This window comes from Blennius ocellaris (assembly GCF_963422515.1).
Source record: "Blennius ocellaris genome assembly, chromosome: 24".
NCBI classification, from domain to species: domain Eukaryota; kingdom Metazoa; phylum Chordata; class Actinopteri; order Blenniiformes; family Blenniidae; genus Blennius; species Blennius ocellaris.
The window spans coordinates 4233305-4255468 of NC_137673.1; the positions used below are offsets into that span (position 1 = coordinate 4233305).

The 22164-nt window shown below is 45.9% G+C and overlaps 1 protein-coding gene across 2 annotated transcripts; it reads left to right on the plus strand.

Annotated features, from left to right (window-relative positions):
* Window positions 1-314: 314 nt before the first annotated feature.
* LOC308147725 (voltage-dependent L-type calcium channel subunit beta-4-like) lies at window positions 315-10993 on the plus strand (the record flags this gene model as incomplete). 2 transcript variants are annotated; one of them, XM_080520040.1, is made up of 14 exons in its annotated part: window positions 315-377; window positions 1308-1391; window positions 5049-5219; window positions 5414-5536; window positions 5644-5771; window positions 6978-7054; window positions 7596-7615; window positions 8452-8532; window positions 8939-8997; window positions 9209-9318; window positions 9405-9556; window positions 9828-9923; window positions 10065-10250; window positions 10394-10993. In XM_080520040.1, the coding sequence occupies 14 exons, from the start codon at window positions 315-317 to the stop codon at window positions 10652-10654; spliced, it is 1611 nt and encodes a 536-aa protein (XP_080376166.1). In that variant the 3' UTR covers window positions 10655-10993. The 2 variants fall into 2 exon arrangements, with proteins under 2 accessions (XP_080376166.1, XP_080376167.1); XM_080520041.1 differs by lacking the exons at window positions 315-377; window positions 1308-1391 and adding an exon at window positions 2950-2994.
* Between the last annotated feature and the right edge of the window lie 11171 nt (window positions 10994-22164).

The window sequence follows — 22164 nt, forward strand, 5'->3', positions numbered from 1 at the left end:
TCATTCCCTCCATGTGGGGGTTTAAGTATAAACTCCCCCCCGCAGGTTCTCCACAGGGTGCGTGGTGGCCACACCCCCTCCTCCTCCTCCTCCTCCTCCTCCTCCGTGCCGATAATAGTCGCGTCCATCTGGTTTGGAGTGGCGCGTGTCCACGCTGCGGTGTGTCTGACGCACCTGTCCTCGCGGCGGACGCACGCGGCGCTCATGTGTACCTGTGTGGCGGGAAGCTGGAGCACGCAGCCCGCAACCCGCCGCCGCCGCTCCACTGGACCGGACCGGAGCAGCCGGCCCTCTGGACCGATGTGCTGGCAGAAATGTCCCGGCACATCTACATCCGCAACAAGATCGGGGAGGGTATCCAGGCGCCCATCTTCCAGGTAGGACCCCCTGATCTCGTCCGTCTATTAGTGAGGAACAATCCATCAACTCACTTTACTGCAGCCGTGTAAATTGTTTTAATTGATAAACTTTGACATGATGTACAAAAATGAGCTCGTATCCGATTTTTAAACACATCTTGAAGAAAAAAAAACACAAAATACATGTCAGATAAAATTAGCAGGAAAAACAACATGTTCACATATTAATGAACAACATAATACAAGCAAAGTTAAAGAAAAATTAATTAGAAGCCTATAAAAGTTGTTTTAAGAAACCAAATCAATCAGGAAAGGATCTTCATACATCTTATGTGTCCAGAGTTTCCATTGCTTTTCATCAGATTTCATTAAAATCTGGATTTATTTTGGTTGTTTTAACACTTCAGGAATTTATAACACTTTTTTTTTGTTTTGCCCTTTTTGACAAATAAACATGCTGGTTTATTGCCAGACTTGTGAATGTAAAACAAAAATGCTATAATGTGATCAAATAGATTTTTGAGCATCTTGAATAGTGGGACTATTAATAGCGGGATATTCATAGTCTGGTATCTTCATCCTTCATTACTTTCTGGCTCTGAGCTGCAGGAGGAAGATGGTGACCCAGATTAATGGCCCGGTTTTATGAATTCAGGGAAGTAGGCTCTGGCTTTTTTTTTAACGGTGACATTGTCATTAACTCTGGAGACTGGAACAGAAATGGGGCAGATAATTAATTTCGCCCCCCGGAGACAACCTCTGATGGTATATTTGGATTTTCGGGAAGAGAAAGAGGGTGTAAAACACAGAAACATGCAGTGCAGGTGGCGTTACGCTCATCACATGCTTTCTGGGGCTTTTATATTTTTAGGTGGGTAAAGTTGACCTCATTGCAACATTTGACACGTCTGAAAAAGTAGAAAAGTGACGAGACTCCCTGTCTCGCAGGTGAACCGAGGAACGTACTCCAGGAGGAGCCGCCTCAAGAGGTCGGATGGCAGCACCACGTCCACCAGCTTCATCCTGCGACAGGTAAACCACCAGAACGCAGACAGGAAGTTCTCCGCTGCCAAGTCAAGGAGTTTCCTCAAAGGGTTATTAAAGGCTTCACTTCCACAGTGTTTGATTACTGTTCGTGTTGCGTCACTTTGCTTTTTACAAAAACAGAATGTTAAAGGAGCCTTAAAGTTGTTTATCAGTGTGTAAATTTTTCCTTATCTGACGAGCCCCCCCCCCAATGAAATCCAGTGTACAAAATGTGTGTAAACGTCACTGGTGCTCAATAAAGTTGAAGTTCCCCATTTAGACAGCAGGGGTCGCCAAACAGCCGCAATGTGAGGAACCATGGAGAAGACCCGCTATTAAAACACCGATAACACAAGTATAATACCGTTTATTAACATTCAAATTCTCTTCACTGCAAAAGAAAGGCAGGTTGTTTATTCTGGTGAAAAAATGAAATAAAATTAATGCCTGTGTGGTCAGAAGAAGAGAAACACTCATGGATGTGTCAGATGCTCATTTCTTGCTTTATTTCTCTTAAGTAATAATTTATCACTAAAATCCACAACTTACCTGGAAAACAGGAACATTTTTACAATCCACACATGAATCTGCCCGTGGACTCATATTTATCCATCAAACTCACCAAAGTACACTTTATCCCTCAAACATCCACGAATTTATGATACAAACTGACCAAATTTCATGTTTTGCCCTTGTAAAATATACATTTACGCCTTTAATTTCTGAAATCTACAGTTTAAACCTCAGAACACGATATCTTTTAATCCTCTTAGCCAAAAGAAATCTTGCAGTATTATCTAAAACATCAGCCTTTTCAGTCTCTATTTTTTCATTGAGCCGGTTTGTTTCCCCCCCAATGCAGCTCCTTAGAATCAGATCGATGTTTGTTTCCTCTGGAGGGAAAAAAGAGCAGAGTGAGGATGAGAGGTAACAGGGAAATGGAGGATGCTGCTCCCCTCTTTTACTCCTCCATCCCCCGCCCCCGCTGCCTCCCCGCACTAAAAAAAAAAAGGGAAAGGAAATCAAGGGAAGCGCTCATCCAAGCTGAGTGGAGAGCCGGCCAGCCAATCACCTCGCAGCACACAGGCTGTGTCATCAGGCTTGGATATTGAGGAAGGATCCACTGCTGCTGCTGCCGCCTCTGCTGCTGCTCGCCGTGTACATGCATATATCTGTGTGTGTGAGTGTGTGTGTGTGCCTGACGAAATGAAATGCCAGGATCGGGCTACCTTCAGGGAGAGCCTCTCCATCCTATAATGTGAGCCGGGCAGCGGCACTGTGGGATCAGGGAGAAGCCGCATCCATCAAGCGACGGGCCTCCAGAGGACCAGGCGTGATCCAACGGAGGGGAGGGGAGATTTTTTTTTTTTTTTTTTAATTATTCCTCTCTGCCGTGGAGAAGGGATTGTCGTCATCCTCCCCCCCCCCCCCCCCCTCTCTTCCACATCCATTCTTTTTTCTCTGGTACCCCCTCCTTCCTCCGCCTCCTCCTCCTCCTCCTCCGCCTCCACTCTCATTTTTCCCCTCATTCTTCTAGAGGCGCTCGTTGGAATATCAAACCTCCATGTATGACAATTTGTACCTGCATGGATTTGAAGACTCGGAGGCGGTGAGTGTTTGGATGTCGCTTTTGTGTTTATTGGAGGACACATCTCATCTCACCACACACACACACACACACACACACACAGACACACACGCACACACACACACACACACATTTATATATATATATCTATAGGAGGCCTTTGATGGGTTTGCCAGCGGTACAGTGTAGCGTGATCGTGGGTCTTTGCTTGGCTGCACGGGGGTTGGGTGTGTGAAGAAGAGAGTGCACATCAAGCAGATGGCTTCAGATGTGTCACATCCACACAACCATGAGTGGTTTTTATTTATTTTTTAAAATGTATTTTTCATATTTTCTTGGCTCCGTGTGTGTGGCTGCAAAAGGAGGGACATCAGGAGGAGCCATTTATCACTTCCCTGTACCTCCAAGACATGAAGTCAAAGATGGGAAGATGCTAATTGCCCCCCCCCCCCCCCCCCCCCCCCCCCCCCCTCTTCAAGGCCCGACACGATAAATCTTCACGGTTTTTTTGGTGTTTTTTTTAAACTGATGTGACCCTGCGACTGCGTGGCGTGCGGGCTCTGACGGGGGCTCGCAGAAACATGCATCGTGATGTCATTAAGTGGATTCTGATGTTGATGAGTCACATGCTGAAGCTACTCCATTGGATAATGGCTGGGATGCTACAGTGCACCTTCAGGTCCGCACGATGCACGAGAAGAGGCGACTCCTCGGCTCCGGCTCCGGTCTGACGTGAGGAGACGCTTCGGGTGCCAGCGTGACGGCTTCCTGCTCAAAACTGAAGCGGCAGAGTCTCTTTTTTTCTTTCTTTCATTAGACCTTGACCCCGGTGACATCCAAATGACATCAGCATGGTTACTTTCCACATTATACAACGGTTCTCGGAGGCCTGAGCAGGAGAAACGTGATGCGTTTGATGGATTCCTGGAAATCGTGCTGAAGTCTCTGCTGAAGTCAGGCTTTGTCTTTAAAAAAAAAAAAAAAAAATCTCAAGAAGTGCTTAGCTGTGATGACCAACTTGATTGATCTTGTGGAGACTAATGGCACTCCTTAATTGAATCATCATCAGAGGCTGATTGTTTAGATTAACACAGCGGAAGGAAGTGCTGGGTGCAGAAAGAGACGTTGCATTAATGGGATTCATGAAGTGCTGCAAGCGTAGCATGTCTCCAGGCGCCGGAGTGATAAAAAATCCCTGACAGTCGGCAAAGACCACAAGACAATGAGAGAATCAGCAGCAGCAGCACAGCTAAAGTCAAATAAAACCATCAAGTGTTTCATGAAGACGCTGGAAGAGGAACTGTTACAACAGTCGCTGATCAATCGAGAAAGACTTTTCTCATTAAAAGCATCAAATGGGAACAAGAAAAGTGTGAGAAATATAAAGTGGCGTAAACCTGTGATGCTCTTTCTGATGGGATTGGCGTTCTCTCTCTCTCTGCTGTGACGGAACATGAATAAAGGGGGAATTCAGATTGTGAGTGTCTGACACAAATATGATGGAACATTTTCAATATCTATGTGACTTATGTCAGCATGGGTCTAATAAACTGGGGGAATATGTTATTGTTACTCAGCATCTGGAGTTTAGACACAAACTTTGATGCGTTTCCATCCATGTCGGGGACAAAACCAGGCCGCTGGAGTCATTTCTTGAAACAATGAAGGCCAGTGAGGCATGGGGTGTGTTTTCCTCCGGTTCCGGGGAGCGGGGGTCGTACCGGTGGCTGTACTGAACGTGCACGACGGCACAGACTGCTGACGGCTGGAAACTCTGCTGCTGGCAGTCGCCTCTATCCTGGATCATCCATTTCACCTGTTCTGCACCGGCAGGGCCAGACCTGCACTCTGGACTCGGCCCTGCCGGACGTAAAGCGCAGAATTTCACCGAGCGATCCCGTCAAGAATTGTCTAGCCTCATTAAGCCGAGCAGCTCCGAGCCGCCGTCCTGGTTTCGAGACGAGGGCGACGGCGCGGAGCTTTTCTCCGGACTCCTACGATTTAGGTCATTTGAGTACATCTGTCCACTCGCCGCGTCCTGTTTGACTGACCGCTGGCGTGATGTGTGTCCGCAGGGCTCAGCTGATTCGTACACTAGCAGACCATCAGACTCGGATGTCTCTCTGGAGGAGGAGCGGGAGGTGCAGGCCCAGGTCCAGAGCCAGAGCCCCGGCCAGAGCCAGGGACCGGGACAGAGCCGCCAGGAGAGGGAGCAGCAGGCCACCGTCCAGCTGGAGAGAGCCAAGGTGGGCCACGTGTACCTTATAGACAAATAAACCTGCAGCCATAACAAGAAGAAGAAGAGGGAAAACTCTTAAAGTAATGTTAGGACGTCTTCTCAACACTGCCCTCTGCTGGACAGCAGCGGAATGATTAAAATCTTTCATATCGCACCTTTAACCTGGTCCAAGAGTTACGTAATCCCGTGTTTGTCTGGCAGACTAAACCTGTGGCCTTCGCTGTGAGGACCAATGTGAGCTACTGCGGCGCGTTGGACGAGGACGTGCCCGTGCCCGCCACCGCCATCTCCTTCGACGCCAAGGACTTCCTCCATATAAAAGAGGTGGCGGCTGCTGACGACTCCCACCTTCTTCTTCTTTTCTTTCAATTTTCTTTAATCCGTCTGCTCGTTTGGATTTGCTGAAATTCCTTCGTTGTGCGTGTCTCCAGAAGTTCAACAATGACTGGTGGATCGGCCGGCTGGTGAAGGAGGGCTGCGAGATCGGCTTCATCCCCAGCCCGCTCAAGCTGGAGAACATCCGGCTGCAGCAGGAGCAAAAGAGAGGACGAGTCCAAGGGTAAGACAATACAGAAAAACACACTCCATTCAATAACACGGGACTCTGTGAGAGGTCATTTTAACTCTCCCGTTCCCTCTGGAACTTTAAATCCAAATCTTTAACTCTGAGGACATCCTGTGTTATTTGGACGTAATGTCGCCGTCCGTCGTTTACGTTGCATGTGAGCAAATATATTTTTAATTCTATTCAACTTAAGAGCAATTCCTAACCACAAGAAATTAATGAATCCAGTAAAATAATTGCATAAACTTAATTTATACGTCACTTTTCATGCAGGTTGGTGATTATTTATATGAGTTTTGTTCACATCCGAGCTCATCTTGTGTTTGATGTGTAAAATCCAACTCTTTCTCCACAAACATACTGCTTTCAGCATCTGCGTGTGGTATTTAATTACATTTTTTAAATATTTATTTTGAGACTCAGGTCTGCGTGTGACTCATGCCTATTTACTCCACTAACGGGTGGCGGCAGACACGGGCTTTTTACAAACACTTAACTCCTTATTTAAGTTGTTTTGTTTTGTTTACTGGTACAAATGCAAATTCAACTCAATCTGGGTTAAAGCAAATAATGCTTCTTTGGTCCGTCTTTAAGAGGCGGCGACGTTACGGTGCAGCGCGGCGACAAAGGTTGAAGTGTTCACAGGTTTTCTAGAGATGTCAGGAGCAGAACAGCCGTGCAACCAGAGCATTAAAGCTGATTTAAGGAGGTCCAGGTAGAGAGAAAGTCCCCGTGTACAGGACCAGTAAGTAGCAATCCGAGGGCCCTAAAGCCTCTCCACTCAGACCTCTAACAAGTCTTAACTCCTCCCTCTTTCACAGCGGCAGCCATGTTTTCAGAGGTCACGCTTGAACGTGCGACTCAGTCGACCTGAAAGATGTTTTTTGTGAGATAATTTGTGCACGAAGCCTCTTAAATGTGTGACGCAACAAAGGTGAAATTTTCATCTTTTAGTGGAGGGATGAATAAAAACAAATGACATCAAAGTATTTCTTAGCTGTACACATGAAGTATAACAATAAACACACAACAAAGACGACTTTCACACTTTTCAAGTTACATTTTTGGCTGTTGAACAAGAGTGTCTGATTTATTTCAATCTTTATTTTTGGTGGTTTTCTGCATTAATACCACCAATGTTTTTCTGTCTTTTTTTTCCTTTTTCTTTTCTTTTTTTTTTTTATCCCTTGTCTTTTCCAGTAAGTCTGGAGGGAATTCTTCTTCCAGTGTAGAGGATGAGGTCTCGGCCTCTATCCGCCCGCTCATCTCCTCGGCAGGTGAGCGCGCCGGACGGGGGGGAGGGGGCCGTCGGTAGCTTAGCGCCCAGCTTCCCGAGCCACCTCAGCATAGAGACCATAAGATCTCCAAAGCCTTCCCATGTCTCTGCATAGAGCTTAAGTTCACTGCGTAGAGTTGTTGGTACATTTTCCCATGATCCTCCTCTTCCTCCAGTTGAGGACTGCAGGCGCTCTGAGACTGGGGGCTTACCACCGACAAGACTATGACCCCCCCCTCTGAACTGCACTCATGTGACTTTGTGAATATAACCTTAGGACACGTGTTTTAAGTCGTCCGGGTTTATCCTTGATAGGTTTGATTTGTTGTGCCGAGCAGTGTGTGAGTGTGTGTGTGTGTGTGTGTGTGTGTGTGTGTGTGTGTGTGTGTGTGTGTGTGTGTGTGTGTGTGTGTGTGTGTGTGTGTGTGTGTGTGTGTGTGTGTGTGTGTGTGTGTGTGTGTGTGTGTGTGTGTGAGCGGCGACGCCTCTCGAAGCAGCAGCCACTGACGGGCCCTCTCACTGTCTTCTCTCCCCTCCCACAGGAAAGCAGAAACAGAAAGTGGTAAGTTGGTGACGGTAAAAACTCTCTCATTCACCTGCCGCCATCATGACCAGTGAGCTCGCGGAGGACGGCCCAGCCTCACGCCATCCCATACTTTAGCCCCGCTGAAGTATACGCAGCCCAAACCACCGCCATTCCTGGGATGCCAAAGTGCTGTCGCGGTTAAATCCAGACCCCGGTTTGAATCCCGGAAGAGCGACCTTTGTGAAATTAGATCAAATGATAATAAACTTCACACTGCTTTAAAACCTGTTTTCACTATTCATACAAACACACAGACGATGTGAAGGCTGCATCTCATGTCGAGCTCAAATACTGATTCATTTAGTTAAAACTCCCTTCAGCCATATTTGATCGTTACATTCAGGAAAAGAAGTAAAGCGAAGCTGGATGAGAGGTTTGTGTCTGTAAACGGACTGGTTTCCCCGAGTGTCTCGGCTTTGGCATTTAGTCGTGTGTGTGCTGGTGCGACGCCGCACTGCGTTAGACTTTTACTCAGACGTGTGTGTGTGTGGAGCAGCCCGTCATATCCATCCATCTGTGTGCAGCGAATGATAAGACCTTCAGTCGCCGGTCACAATGCAATGAGCGCAGCCGCTGAGAGACGCGGAGAGACGTGGCGTTGGGGAGGGGGAGGTCTCACGTGGATAAAGATTCCGTCTTCATTGCATTTGGACCACTGAACTTATCATTCGCCGCGAGCCTGGGCGTGTCATCGAGCTCGTGTGGCCGCCGCGACAGTCTTGACTGCTTCCCGTCTCAACTGTGTTTTCTGTGGAGTGACTCCGGCTTTGTGTGTGTGTGACGAGTCCGCCGCTGCTTCTTTGCGCCTGCAGACGGAGCACATCCCCCCGTACGATGTGGTTCCCTCCATGAGGCCCGTGGTGCTGGTGGGACCCTCGCTGAAGGGTTACGAGGTGAGACGCCAACAGACCTCCGGACCTCCAGACATCAGGAGGTTGAGGGTTTTTTTTTTTTTAATAGCAGCAGGAGAAAATACCATCTGTCACGTTTTTTCCCCCCTGGATTTGCCTGATGACTGGAGTCAGGATATCCCAGCATGCAGCAGGAGAAAAAAATAACCCACACTTGACAGATTAGCAATCTGTTCACAGTGTGAGTAAATCTCCACTGCCGTTGCAGTTCTAAACCGTCCTCACGTTGAGTTTCAGTGTCACTGCTGGATTTTTCTCCTATATTCATCTGAGTAACAACAACAAAACCTGTTTTAAAAACGGGAGAATTCGGCTAATATGTTTTCAGAGAATTCACGTTGCAGTTTAATTCTTTGTCTTCTTCCCACTTTGCTCCTTCTCCACGCAGGTAACGGACATGATGCAGAAAGCACTATTCGACTTCCTCAAGCACAGATTTGACGGCAGGTAAGACGGAGGCTATTCACCCCAGAGCGTCAGGGCTTTTTTTTTTTTTTTTTTTTTAGATTTTACACTCCAGGAATTCAAGAATACCAGAACCAGAGGTACAGGTTCTCCAGCTGATGGAGCCCAAGATACGAGGACAAAATGGACACGGCTTTGGGTTAGGGGTTAGGGGCTAACCCTAACCCTCATCGAGTCTTTACCCTTTTTGCAGAATATCCATAACCCGAGTGACCGCAGACATATCCCTCGCCAAACGCTCCGTCCTCAACAACCCCAGCAAGCGAGCCATCATCGAACGCTCCAACACTCGCTCCAGTCTCGGTGAGAAACGTCGCTTACTCTCCCAAAATGCCGGTTCCGTGTGAGCGCCGCGTGTCCAACCTGGACTTTGTGTCCGCCGCCGTCAGCCGAGGTGCAGAGTGAGATCGAGAGGATCTTCGAGTTGGCCCGCTCCCTGCAGCTGGTCATCCTGGACGCCGACACCATCAACCACCCGGCCCAGCTGCTCAAGACCTCCCTGGCGCCCATCATCGTGCACGTCAAAGTCTCCTCGCCCAAGGTACGCGCTCTCTGACGGCTTGCACGCATTTTTTCACACAAAAAAAGAAAAGAAGAATATGTTCACGTCGCAGTCAGCTGAGGGTTGTGATCCCTCCAAGTTTGCAAACTTTTAATTGCAAAAATCATGTTTAAGATTTAATATGAAACCAGGTCAGTGCGTGTTGGAGGAACTCAATCTCTTGACTCGTGTGCACGCTGAGTCGCCGTGGTGACGTGTCGTCCTGGGTGACCTCGGTCTGGGTCTCATGAGCTCTCACACTGCCGCCCAGGTCCTGCAGAGGCTCGTGAAGTCCAGAGGGAAGTCCCAGAGCAAACACCTGAACGTCCAGCTGGTGGCCGCGGACAAACTGGCCCAGTGTCCCCCGGTGAGTGATTCCCAGTGTGGGGAGCGTCGTTCTGAGTGTGTCGGACGGGGGAACCCGCTGCGGCGTCGGCGCTTTTCCACGGTGTGGACGCCGTGAGCTCCGCCCTGACTCTCCTCCCTCCCACCATCCCGCCGCCCACAGGAAATGTTCGACATCATTCTGGACGAGAACCAGCTGGAGGACGCCTGCGAGCATCTCGCCGAGTACCTGGAGGCCTACTGGAAAGCCACCCACACCTCCATGGCGACGCCCCTCAACCCCCTGATGGGACGCAACCTGGGCCCCACCACGCTGACCCCGTACCCCACCAGCATCTCTGGACTGCAGGTTGGCCTCCGCCCCGCCCACACCCGCTCGTTTCTCTGCAGAGATTGTGTTGTTGCTGTTGTCGTTTGTTGTTGTTTTTTCCCCCCTCGCTCGCGACGCACTCGCGTTGGTAAACGGCGTCGCTGTGTTTGTGTGATCAGCAGAGCCAAAGGATGCGGCAGAGCAACCACACGGGGGACCACTCCACCCCCAACGAGCGGCGCAACCTGATGACGTCGGACGAGAACTACCACAACGAGCGGGCGCACAAGGGACGCAACCGCATGTCTTCGGGCTCGCAGCACAGCCGAGAGCAGCAGGACCCCTACCAGGACTACCCGGACCCCTATCAGGATGCATACAAGCCACACCGCAACCGCAGCTCGCCGGGCAGCTACAGCCATGACTCCCGACACCGACTCTGAGCGCCGCCTCGGCCCGCGCCGGGGGCGCCGACGGCCCCGAGGTCCACCCAAAGTAAACCAACGCTGCAATAGAGCCAGGAGGGTCCAAATTGTACCGCTTTTGATTTCCTTTAGTCTTTTTTTTTTTCTTTTCCCGAGTCCCACGCGCTCACGTTCAGGTATCTCTTGCGTTCCCAGCCGGCCCGCCCCCAACCGTAGTTTGGAGGTTCAGGATGTTACTCCTGTAAAATGAAATCCTTTGATTCGTCTTACCTGGACCTGCAATTTTGTTTTTTTTTCTTCTTTGAGGGGTGGGGGGGTCCGACGGCTGACGTTGGCTGTGGTCAGACGGTGTTGATGTGTGGGCTTCAACACACCCGGTGGAGGTGGAGGTGGAGGTGGAGTCCATCCACTGCACACAGACTGCTGACACCCCCCCCCCCCCCCCCCCTCTTCCCCCCCAGTCCTGGGCCCTGTATAGATCCTCTCACCATTTAGCTAATTGCATGCTGATAGATGATCATCCTCCTCACCCATGTTTTTGTACCAGACCCCCCCCCCCCCCCCCCCCGGACGAGGTGTAGATAAAGGAGGTCCACTTTTCTAACTCACCTAGTTGTGGAGGGACGGCGCGTGCAGACGATGACCTGGCTGCTAGTTTTGAAAAACTGGTGCTTCACATTCCCTAAACTATTTTGCTATTTCGAAAGTCACTTTGAGCAAGGCCAGCTTTTCCGTAGCATCGTGTTTTGATTTGGGCGGATCCCCCCCCCCTTCCCTTCCCACCCTGCGATGGAGTCGTTGGGGGGGGGGGGGGGGGGGGTCAGAGCTCAGTTACAGTGTCGGGACGAAGGCAACGCTGCACTTAGAGAGTTAGAGGAGGCAATAGCTGTGGCCGTCTGATAGATTAGTGTAAAATATTAAAATACGACTCGAGATGCATTTGGTGTTGAGATGCTGTGAGAACCTCCTGAAGCAGGTTCTGCCGGATGTTTTCAACCCTGCCAGGAAAAAAAAAAAGAAAAAAAGAAAAAAGGACTGAACCGGAAACTTTGTTTTATAACTTATTTGTTCGATTTAAAAAAGAAAAAAAAAAAAAAAAAAGCATCCGCTGCTGAAGCTACAGGTTGTTTTGCATTTATTAGCATTAAAGTCAAACGACGGGTGGTTGCCGGTCAGTCATGCCTTTGGTTCCTGTTGCTTGTTCTTCGGGGGTTAAAACGGATAAATGGCAGGATCGGTTGCATCATGTTCATCCTCTGTGTAGCTGGCATGTTGTCCTGACTGCAGAGCATGTTCCCTCCAAACGTAAAGTAGATCCCTACTGTAATCAACTTGATGTTTGTAGAAGTACGGGGCGCCTTTCTCCCAAAAAATAAAAACAAAAAAAAAAAGGTATTGAAAAAAACAAAAAAAAAACAATAGAAAGGAAAGAAACCAGTGAATTCCCTGAGGCTTGTAACTCAACCAGAACACTGAGATTTCGGTAGAGAGCGTTTCAGTGGATTGCATGACGTAAAAGTGGCGCCATTGTAGTGATCAAAGTTTCTGTGCATCATTTGAAGCAGTCGGAACCCTCAAACAGGAGTTTACTGAACCCACATGGTGCTTCACATGGACGTGGAGAGCTGCTGCGGTTGCTAGTGATGTTTTTGTTTTTTTAATTTAAGCCTCGTTCACATGAGTTAGCGCACGCGACCCGTTTGTTTCACGCTGCGGTCCTCACTGAAATACCCCCCAGAGCAAACCTGAAGGAGTGCAAGTGGAGCATTCACCTCACGCAAAAGTCAAATTCCAAATTCTGCGTCACCGTGTGGCAGAGGAGGCGAGTATTTGTTCTTCACTACTTCACTCAGTTGTATTGATTTGATATCGCTTTCTATTCTTTAGGCGAGTTTAAGAGAAATAAAGTCACAGCAATACAAAGTTCCTGTTTCCACAATAAGATTTTTAACGAGATTTGGAGATAAAAAAGCATTTTTAATGTCCACCTTTTATCTGTGTAATGCACGCAGTCGCCACTAGATGGCAGCATATGTTAGATTCCAGCATTTCTATTCCTAAAAGTGGCATAAAAAGATGTTCAGTTTGCTCTAACATAAGTAGATATATAACATTTTCCGTCACTTTCTCGCTCCAATCGTCCAAAAGGAAGATTGAAGTTTAACAACTCTTTTCATATGATTCCCTTTCAGTGATGATTGCAGCTGGACAGATGCTCCACTAGTCTTCTTTTTATCTGTTTTAAGTAAAGAGTTCTTTTAGGAAATTGTGTATAGCACAAACTAATGAAGCAAAAAAAACAAGGAGTAAATATTCCGACAATGTGAATCTGGACAGAAGGGCACAGGTTACTTCCACAACGAGTCCTTTTTACTCTTCTTTTCTTCACTTGACTCTAAATTAGGAAAAGCAGAAGTGTGTAATGTTCCTGTTTACAAGCAGCTTGTCTGTCTCATTGTGCCCCATAGCATCAGATTAAAAAGGAAAAAAGATCCCATTGGTTGATGGAGCTTGGAGCCATTTGCCATTCAAAGTCGAACCAACCAATGTTGAGCTGGGCTGCTTGAGACAATCACACGGGATTTCCAGACCAGCGCGTCACGGCGCCCTCTCCGGAAACGCCCCCAAAACAACGTCTGCTTAGTTTAAATGGTGAAATTCGAGGAGACGACAAATAACGGCACGCTCACAAAATCTCTCCGTCCTGGCTTTTTATTTTCACTTTTGTTTTGTCTCAAAACAAAAACGACACCAAAAAAATACAACTAAATGCATCACTGGTTTTATTTTTTCACTGATTGACCACAAAATACTAAACTTGTTGGGAGGTTATTTTGTTTTCCTTTGGTAAAATATGAAAGAAGCAAAAGAACAAACGTTTATTCCAGTAGAAAAGTCCGAGATGAATATTTGCTGGCGATTATTTTTATAATAAATAAATGTACATAACGTCTTTGAGAGATGCTTTTTGCTGTATACATGTGCTGAAATGAGACGACAACCTGCGTGGGACACTTGGGACGACTTCGAGGTCCAGTCATACAAAGTTTCAGTGATGTGCAATACAAAAACGGCATGCTGTTTTAAAATGAGGAACTCCATGTACTGTACTATGCAACCGCAAACTGTGTACATCGCTTCATGCTGTGGCTTCTCCAAACATCCGTTTCCCAGCAGCTTCATCTGGACTTAAGAGAGTTTTTGTGTTGATCTTTTTCTTTTTTCTTTTCTTTTTTTTTCCTTCTGTGGAAGATGAAGAACCGAAAGCGGCTAATGCGGTATTGCATGCATAGTATACCATTCTGATTTCTAAAAAGGAATAAAAGAAAAAAACATTCAAAATGGGAGGTGATTGTGTTTCAGGCAAAGCTACAAGTGACTTAAAGCATTTCTTTTTCAAAATAAAAAAAAAGACATTCTGAAGTTGCCTATGGTAATTTTTACGATTTATGGATTTTCCATTAAGAAAAGTAAACTCAGATTGATGGAGGAAGTTTGTGCATGTGGTATATTTTAATTAATTGTGTGTACTTTAATAGGGTCACTACCTATTCCTCCTCTTTATAGATCTTGCTTCACCCCTCAACTCCTCAGCACTGGAATACAAACGTTTAATATTTACTTTTTTGGTTGTAGTTCCTACTTATGGCCACCAGAGGTCGACTCATCAATAACAAGGCCTCATCAGAGCTGTTTAAAGCAGCAGTCAGGAGAGTAAGTGGCTCATTAGCTTCGCTAAACAATTGAAAATTTATTGCAAAATGTTGATGGACCAGCGACACAAAGCAGAATCGAAATTTAATCGAAGAATTTTCATTTCAATGTTTTTTTTAAGTTCACAGTGGTAGTAGTTAATACTTTTGACCACCAGAGGGCAAACTTCTATTCTCAATGTACAGCTCTTCCTGTTTTCAAGCCGTCTTGTGGACAGATGTAGGAATTGCAACAACAGAACACACTTGCACTACTTTGCTCTACAAAGATGATTAGAATCTAAAATGGGACTTCTTCCTGGTTTTGTGTGTCACGAGAGGATAGAAGAGAAGAACCTCTGCACCTGCAGGTCAGACCAATCAGGACAGGACAGGTTGAGCTAAAACCCCGGGGGGGGGGGGGGGGGGGGGGGGATGTTTGAAAAACTAGATTAATATTCACCAAACATTCAGAATGTAACTCGATATAATAAAACATACACTACAATATTGAGTAGAAAAACATAGATAACTTATTTTAACCCTGCAATAGTCCTGGCAATATATATATATATATATATAGAACCAAATATATAAGCAACCCCCCTCTACAGACAGTGGACTGCTCCATGTCCCCTCAGGTAAATACTTCCTGTAGCCCCGCCCCCTTCCGGAACAGCCCGGAGCAGAGCAGGAAGTGTGTGAGGTGAGTGTTTGGCGTTTTTGTCAAAGTTCAGGCTGAAAATGAAATGGAGAGTAGTGGATACCTCACTTCATGTCCAGAGTGTCATCACATGCAGTCAGAAGCAGCGACACATGGTTTGTAACTCTAGTTGTGAACCAGCGCGTTCCAACTCCACCCAACGGGGGAGACCTGACGACAAACCACAAACTCCCAACGTCCATAACCTCTCAAACACCAGGTTCCACACGTGTAAACACCAAAAGATTAGCGTTAGTCTGTTCCTAAATAAGGTGTATGACTGCATGTGTCAAACAGTGTCTCTGTCTCCACTCTAAAACTAGTCTGAAACCAGTCTGAAACTAGTGTAAAACTAGTCTGAAACTAGTGTAAAACTAGCCTGAAACCAGTCTGAAACTAGTGTAAAACTAGTCTGAAACTAGTGTAAAACTAGCCTGAAACCAGTCTGAAACTAGTGTAAAACTAGTCTGAAACTAGTGTAAAACTAGTCTGAAACCAGTCTGAAACTAGTGTAAAACTAGTCTGAAACTAGTGTAAAACTAGCCTGAAACCAGTCTGAAACTAGTGTAAAACTAGCCTGAAACCAGTCTGAAACTAGTGTAAAACTAGTCTGAAACTAGTGTAAAACTAGCCTGAAACCAGTCTGAAACTAGTGTAAAACTAGTCTGAAACTAGCCTGAAACTAGTGTAAAACTAGTCTGAAACTAGTGTAAAACTAGCCTGAAACCAGTCTGAAACTAGTGTAAAACTAGTCTGAAACTAGTGTAAAACTAGCCTGAAACCAGTCTGAAACTAGTGTAAAACTAGTCTGAAACTAGTGTAAAACTAGCCTGAAACCAGTCTGAAACTAGTGTAAAACTAGTCTGAAACTAGTGCAAAACTAGCCTGAAACCAGTCTGAAACTAGTGTAAAACTAGTCTGAAACCAGTCTGAAACTAGCCTGAAACCAGTCTGAAACTAGTGTAAAACTAGCCTGAAACTAGTGTAAAACTAGCCTGAAACCAGTCTGAAACTAGTGTAAAACTAGTCTGAAACTAGTGTAAAACTAGCCTGAAACCAGTCTGAAACTAGTGTAAAACTAGTCTGAAACTAGTGTAAAACTAGCCTGAAACCAGTCTGAAACTAGTGTAAAACTAGTCTGAAACTAGTGTAAAACTAGCCTGAAACCAGTCTGAAACTAGTGTAAAACTAGTCTGAAACCAGTCTGAAACTAGCCTGAAACCAGTCTGAAACTAGTGTAAAACTAGCCTGAAACTAGTGTAAAACTAGCCTGAAACCAGTCTGAAACTAGTGTAAAACTAGTCTGAAACTAGTGTAAAACTAGCCTGAAACCAGTCTGAAACTAGTGTAAAACTAGCCTGAAACCAGTCTGAAACTAGTGTAAAACTAGTCTGAAACCAGTCTGAAACTAGTGTAAAACTAGCCTGAAACCAGTCTGAAACTAGTGTAAAACTAGTCTGAAACCAGTCTGAAACTAGTGTAAAACTAGCCTGAAACCAGTCTGAAACTAGTGTAAAACTAGTCTGAAACCAGTCTGAAACTAGTGTAAAACAGTGTGACACTTGAAGGTGAATCTCAACTCACAAGCGTGAAATGAGTCTAAAATCAAGCCTAAAGTGTGAAACAAGTGGTTCATTGTTTCACTTGTTGACCTTGATAATAATCAAGGTTAAAGATCATTGGCTGCAACTATTGATCTTCCTTTTTCAAAGTACAACACCAAGACTCCACATTTGACCTTTTTAAAGTGTTTTTGTCTTGTTTTTCAACATCTTGTGACAGAATGATGTAACTGCAGACAAACATGTGGTAAACTTATCAATTAGTACTTTGATACCTTGATAAATACATGTGGAAATGTAGAATAAAGCAAAAATAAATGAAAAATTGGGAAAGTATGGCAAAATAAGTGAAAATATGAAAAATTGGGAAAGTGATGGAAATGGGTCAGAAATGATGGTAAGGCTATTAAAAGGCTTAGTAAGGTGAAAATGACAAAGTTTGGGAGGGTGATGGAAATTTAGTCTGGAAAAAAAACCGTAAGGCAAAATAAGAGAAAATTGGGACTAATATTAAATCAAGTCTGAGACTAAAGTGTAAAATCAGCCTTCAGCTGGTCTAAAACAAGTATTTCATTGTGTTTACTTGTACTTGACAATATGAAAGGTGAAGATTTGAGGCTGTAACTAATGTCTTTGTTCTTTTTGAACCTCCAGCTGCTGAAACGTCTCCTGATGGACGACCTTGGACACTCCATCAGTGCTGAGCCTACAAAGTCAATAATGAAGTAAGGAAATAAGCTTTTTCTTCTCACATTCTCACTGATGGAGGCATCGACGTCATTCACACTTTAAATGTGACACTTGAAGGTGAATCTCGACTCACAAGCGTGAAATGAGTCTAAAATCAAGCCTAAAGTGTGAAACAAGTGGTTCATTGTTTCACTTGTTGACCTTGATAATAATCAAGGTTAAAGATCATTGGCTGCAACTATTGATCTTCCTTTTTCAAAGTACAACACCAAGACTCCACATTTTACCTTTTTAAAGTGTTTTGATCTTGTTTTTCAACATCTTGTGACAGAATGATGTAACTGCAGACAAACATGTGGTAAACTTATCAATTAATACTTTGATACCTTGATAAATACATGTGGAAATGTAGAATAAAGCAAAAACAAAAGAAAAGGTGCATCAATGAAGACAAAATATCCTTATTCCCAACATATTTGAATTATTTCCTTTATTTTGAAAGTCTTGAAGGATTCATAAAACATTTCAGCATTAATTCTCCTTTGCAGTCTTTAAAACAAACAGAACAGCAATTTGATCAGTTTAGCATTTGAACTTTTTCTTGTGGGTTTGTCAGTTTTTTTCTCTTTCGCCTTTTTAGTAATTGTATTTCTTTTTTCTTCACAGCTGCTGTGACAGAGGAGAAACTCTGGTTTCAGTTTAAAAAGGTAAGAATTAAAAAATGTGAAAGTACGTAATTGGCTAAATTCCTGTCGTTTTTCTTTGTCCTGCAGCTTCTTGTGTTGTTATGTTTGTAACGAGCCACCAGGACTGTGTCTCCTCCTTGTGGCACAATCATGTCACTGCATTTATTGACCCGTTTCCACATTTATTTTGGAGGAAACTTTGTTTTTTGTTTTTAAATATAATGTAAATTGTTATTGGAAATCCTCTATTTTGACTTTAGGAATTAAATAATGTGAAAGTAAACTATATAATTGACTGAATTCATTATTTCTTGGTCCTGCAGCTTCTTGTGTTGTTATGTTTGTAAGGAGCCACCAGGTGGCGCCACAGAAGATGTGTTTCTGAAAGTGTTGCTTGTGTCCAGGTTGATGGCGCCACCATGTGGTGTGACGGTGGAGCAGCAAACAACGTCCAGCCTTCCCTCCAGAGTGGAACATGTGGTGATGAACTGCAGTCTTCTGTCTTGACTCCTCCCACTGTTCCACTTCCCTCCAGAGGGCGAGTGGAACAGTGGGAGGAGTCAAGACAGAAGACTGCAGTTCATGACCACACCCACTGAAGGGCTGCACTTTTTGGGGGTTAATTTAATAAAAAAAATTCATAACTTTGTTCAGCATAACCCTCTGTCCTCCCTGGGGAAGGGCTGGACGGGAACCGCCACACCCACCGAAGTGTTTTGCCAGCCCTTCCCCCTCCACCTGCCTGCCTCCATCTCTCCTCCCTCCCTACCCCCCCATAGAAGACTTTTCCCACCCTGCCCCCCCCAACCTGACCCTCCTGACCTCAGCCTGTAGTCTGAACCCCGCTAGTGAAGTGAACTGGTGTGAGGAGGACTTGAACCTCCGTCAGTCTGCAGCACCAAAGCGTGTCTGACAGACTGAACCACTGCACCACCATGTGTTCTGCTTCTCCTGCTTCTTCTTCAGCTTCTGTCTCTACTTTTTTTTTTTTAGCCTTGTTTGTGGCGAATGTAAGGATAAATGGAACCCGAGCAGAATGTCCAGTGTGGCTGGTTGGCTCAGTGAGGAGGACCAGTGCCTTGCATGTGGGAGACCTGGGTTCAAGTCCCAGTGAGGGTGAAACTCCAAGCAGACATAAAAGTTCCCGCAGGTGAGAAAGAGAGTTATATTAACTCTTAATTCAACTTATATGAAAAGTTTCAATAAAAGCCCCGGACCGGACAACTCCTAATCTCCCTACTCTTCTTTTCTTTTATTAGTCCCTCTTTCTTCCACCTTGACATTCCTACGGCTTATTTTTAGACTATTTTAGACTCCGCCTCTTCTTAATTATCAGTCCCTCCCTCAAGATTGAGTGTCCTTAACTTATACGATCTAAAGGGGACCTACCCCGCCTCTCCTCAACACTTGATTTTGATGTCAAGGCTCTCTGTTCTCCTGACGGTTCCCTGACCAGGATTTGAACCTTGTCTAGTTGGTACCTAAGCACTCCACGTGCGAAGGTTTATCATGTGAGCTGTCCGGCCACCTGGGATGCTGCAGTCCTTCTCACCTTTATACTCACTGCTTCTACTGAAACACTCAAGCAATAAGTTAAAGAGACACAAGTCCTTGAGGAGGAATTGAACCAACATCTGCTGCACCAAGAGCAGCATTGTTCCTCACTGAGCTAAAGACCCTGAAGTCAAGTCTTGGACTCCTTCACCTTTATACTGACATGTATTGAAAACTGTTCTACAAAGAGACGAGAAGAATGAATTAAGTACAAGTTCCAATGTCAGATTCCACTTAATACACACTTTAATGGAGAAAGAAACACATAACATAGAACATATAGAAGTAAGGTCTCCACTGACCAGGACTAGAACCACCAACCTTCTACTCCAATGACAGTGGTTCTTCTCACTGAGCTAAACAACTTGGAGGTCTGGACCTCGACGGTTCAGCCTTTGTGCTCAAGGGTTGAGGAAACAAGACCAAGGAACGAGGTGAGGCAACCATAGGTGGGGTGTGGTGAGGCACCCCACCACACCTTACTCCACCCCACCACAGGTGCCTCACCACACCTCACCTCACCTGTGTGGGGGGTGAGGTGACACAACCCACCCCACACACCCCACCTCAGCCCCCCACACCCCACCTCACCTCACCCCCCCACCCACCTCACCTGTGTGGGGGGTGAGGTGACACAACCCACCCCACCCCCCTCCCCCCCATACCCCACCTCACCCCCCACCCCCACACAGGTGAGGTGAGGTGAGGTGGGCGGGGGGGTGGTGGGGTGTGGGGGGGGGGTGAGGTGAGGTGTGTTAAGGTGAAGTCTTCCACACCAAGGTGTTTGGTCTTGTTTCTTCAACCCTTGAGCACAAAGGCTGAACCGTCGAGGTCCAGACCTCCAAGTTGTTTAGCTCAGTGAGAAGAACCACTGTCATTGGAGTAGAAGGTTGGTGGTTCTAGTCCTGGTCAGTGGAGACCTTACTTCTATATGTTCTATGTTATGTGTTTCTTTCTCCATTAAAGTGTGTATTAAGTGGAATCTGACATTGGAACTTGTACTTAATTCATTCTTCTCGTCTCTTTGTAGAACAGTTTTCAATACATGTCAGTATAAAGGTGAAGGAGTCCAAGACTTGACTTCAGGGTCTTTAGCTCAGTGAGGAACAATGCTGCTCTTGGTGCAGCAGATGTTGGTTCAATTCCTCCTCAAGGACTTGTGTCTCTTTAACTTATTGCTTGAGTGTTTCAGTAGAAGCAGTGAGTATAAAGGTGAGAAGGACTGCAGCATCCCAGGTGGCCGGACAGCTCACATGATAAACCTTCGCACGTGGAGTGCTTAGGTACCAACTAGACAAGGTTCAAATCCTGGTCAGGGAACCGTCAGGAGAACAGAGAGCCTTGACATCAAAATCAAGTGTTGAGGAGAGGTGGGGTAGGTCCCCTTTAGATCGTATAAGTTAAGGACACTCAATCTTGAGGGAGGGACTGATAATTAAGAAGAGGCGGAGTCTAAAATAGTCTAAAAATAAGCCGTAGGAATGTCAAGGTGGAAGAAAGAGGGACTAATAAAAGAAAAGAAGAGTAGGGAGATTAGGAGTTGTCCGGTCCGGGGCTTTTATTGAAACTTTTCATATAAGTTGAATTAAGAGTTAATATAACTCTCTTTCTCACCTGCGGGAACTTTTATGTCTCCTTGGAGTTTCACCCTCACTGGGACTTGAACCCAGGTCTCCCACATGCAAGGCACTGGTCCTCCTCACTGAGCCAACCAGCCACACTGGACATTCTGCTCGGGTTCCATTTATCCTTACATTCGCCACAAACAAGGCTAAAAAAAAAAAAGTAGAGACAGAAGCTGAAGAAGAAGCAGGAGAAGCAGAACACATGGTGGTGCAGTGGTTCAGTCTGTCAGACACGCTTTGGTGCTGCAGACTGACGGAGGTTCAAGTCCTCCTCACACCAGTTCACTTCACTAGCGGGGTTCAGACTACAGGCTGAGGTCAGGAGGGTCAGGTTGGGGGGGGCAGGGTGGGAAAAGTCTTCTATGGGGGGGTAGGGAGGGAGGAGAGATGGAGGCAGGCAGGTGGAGGGGGAAGGGCTGGCAAAACACTTCGGTGGGTGTGGCGGTTCCCGTCCAGCCCTTCCCCAGGGAGGACAGAGGGTTATGCTGAACAAAGTTATGAATTTTTTTTATTAAATTAACCCCCAAAAAGTGCAGCTCTTCAGTGGGTGTGGTCATGAACTGCAGTCTTCTGTCTTGACTCCTCCCACTGTTCCACTCGCCCTCTGGAGGGAAGTGGAACAGTGGGAGGAGTCAAGACAGAAGACTGCAGTTCATCACCACATGTTCCACTCTGGAGGGAAGGCTGGACGTTGTTTGCTGCTCCACCGTCACACCACATGGTGGCGCCATCAACCTGGACACAAACAACACTTTCAGAAACACATCTTCTGTGGCGCCACCTGGTGGCTCCTTACAAACACAACAACACAAGAAGCTGCAGGACCAAGAAATAATGAATTCAGTCAATTATATAGTTTACTTTCACATTATTTAATTCCTAAAGTCAAAATAGAGGATTTCCAATAACAATTTACATTATATTTAAAAACAAAAAACAAAGTTTCCTCCAAAATAAATGTGGAAACGGGTCAATAAATGCAGTGACATGATTGTGCCACAAGGAGGAGACACAGT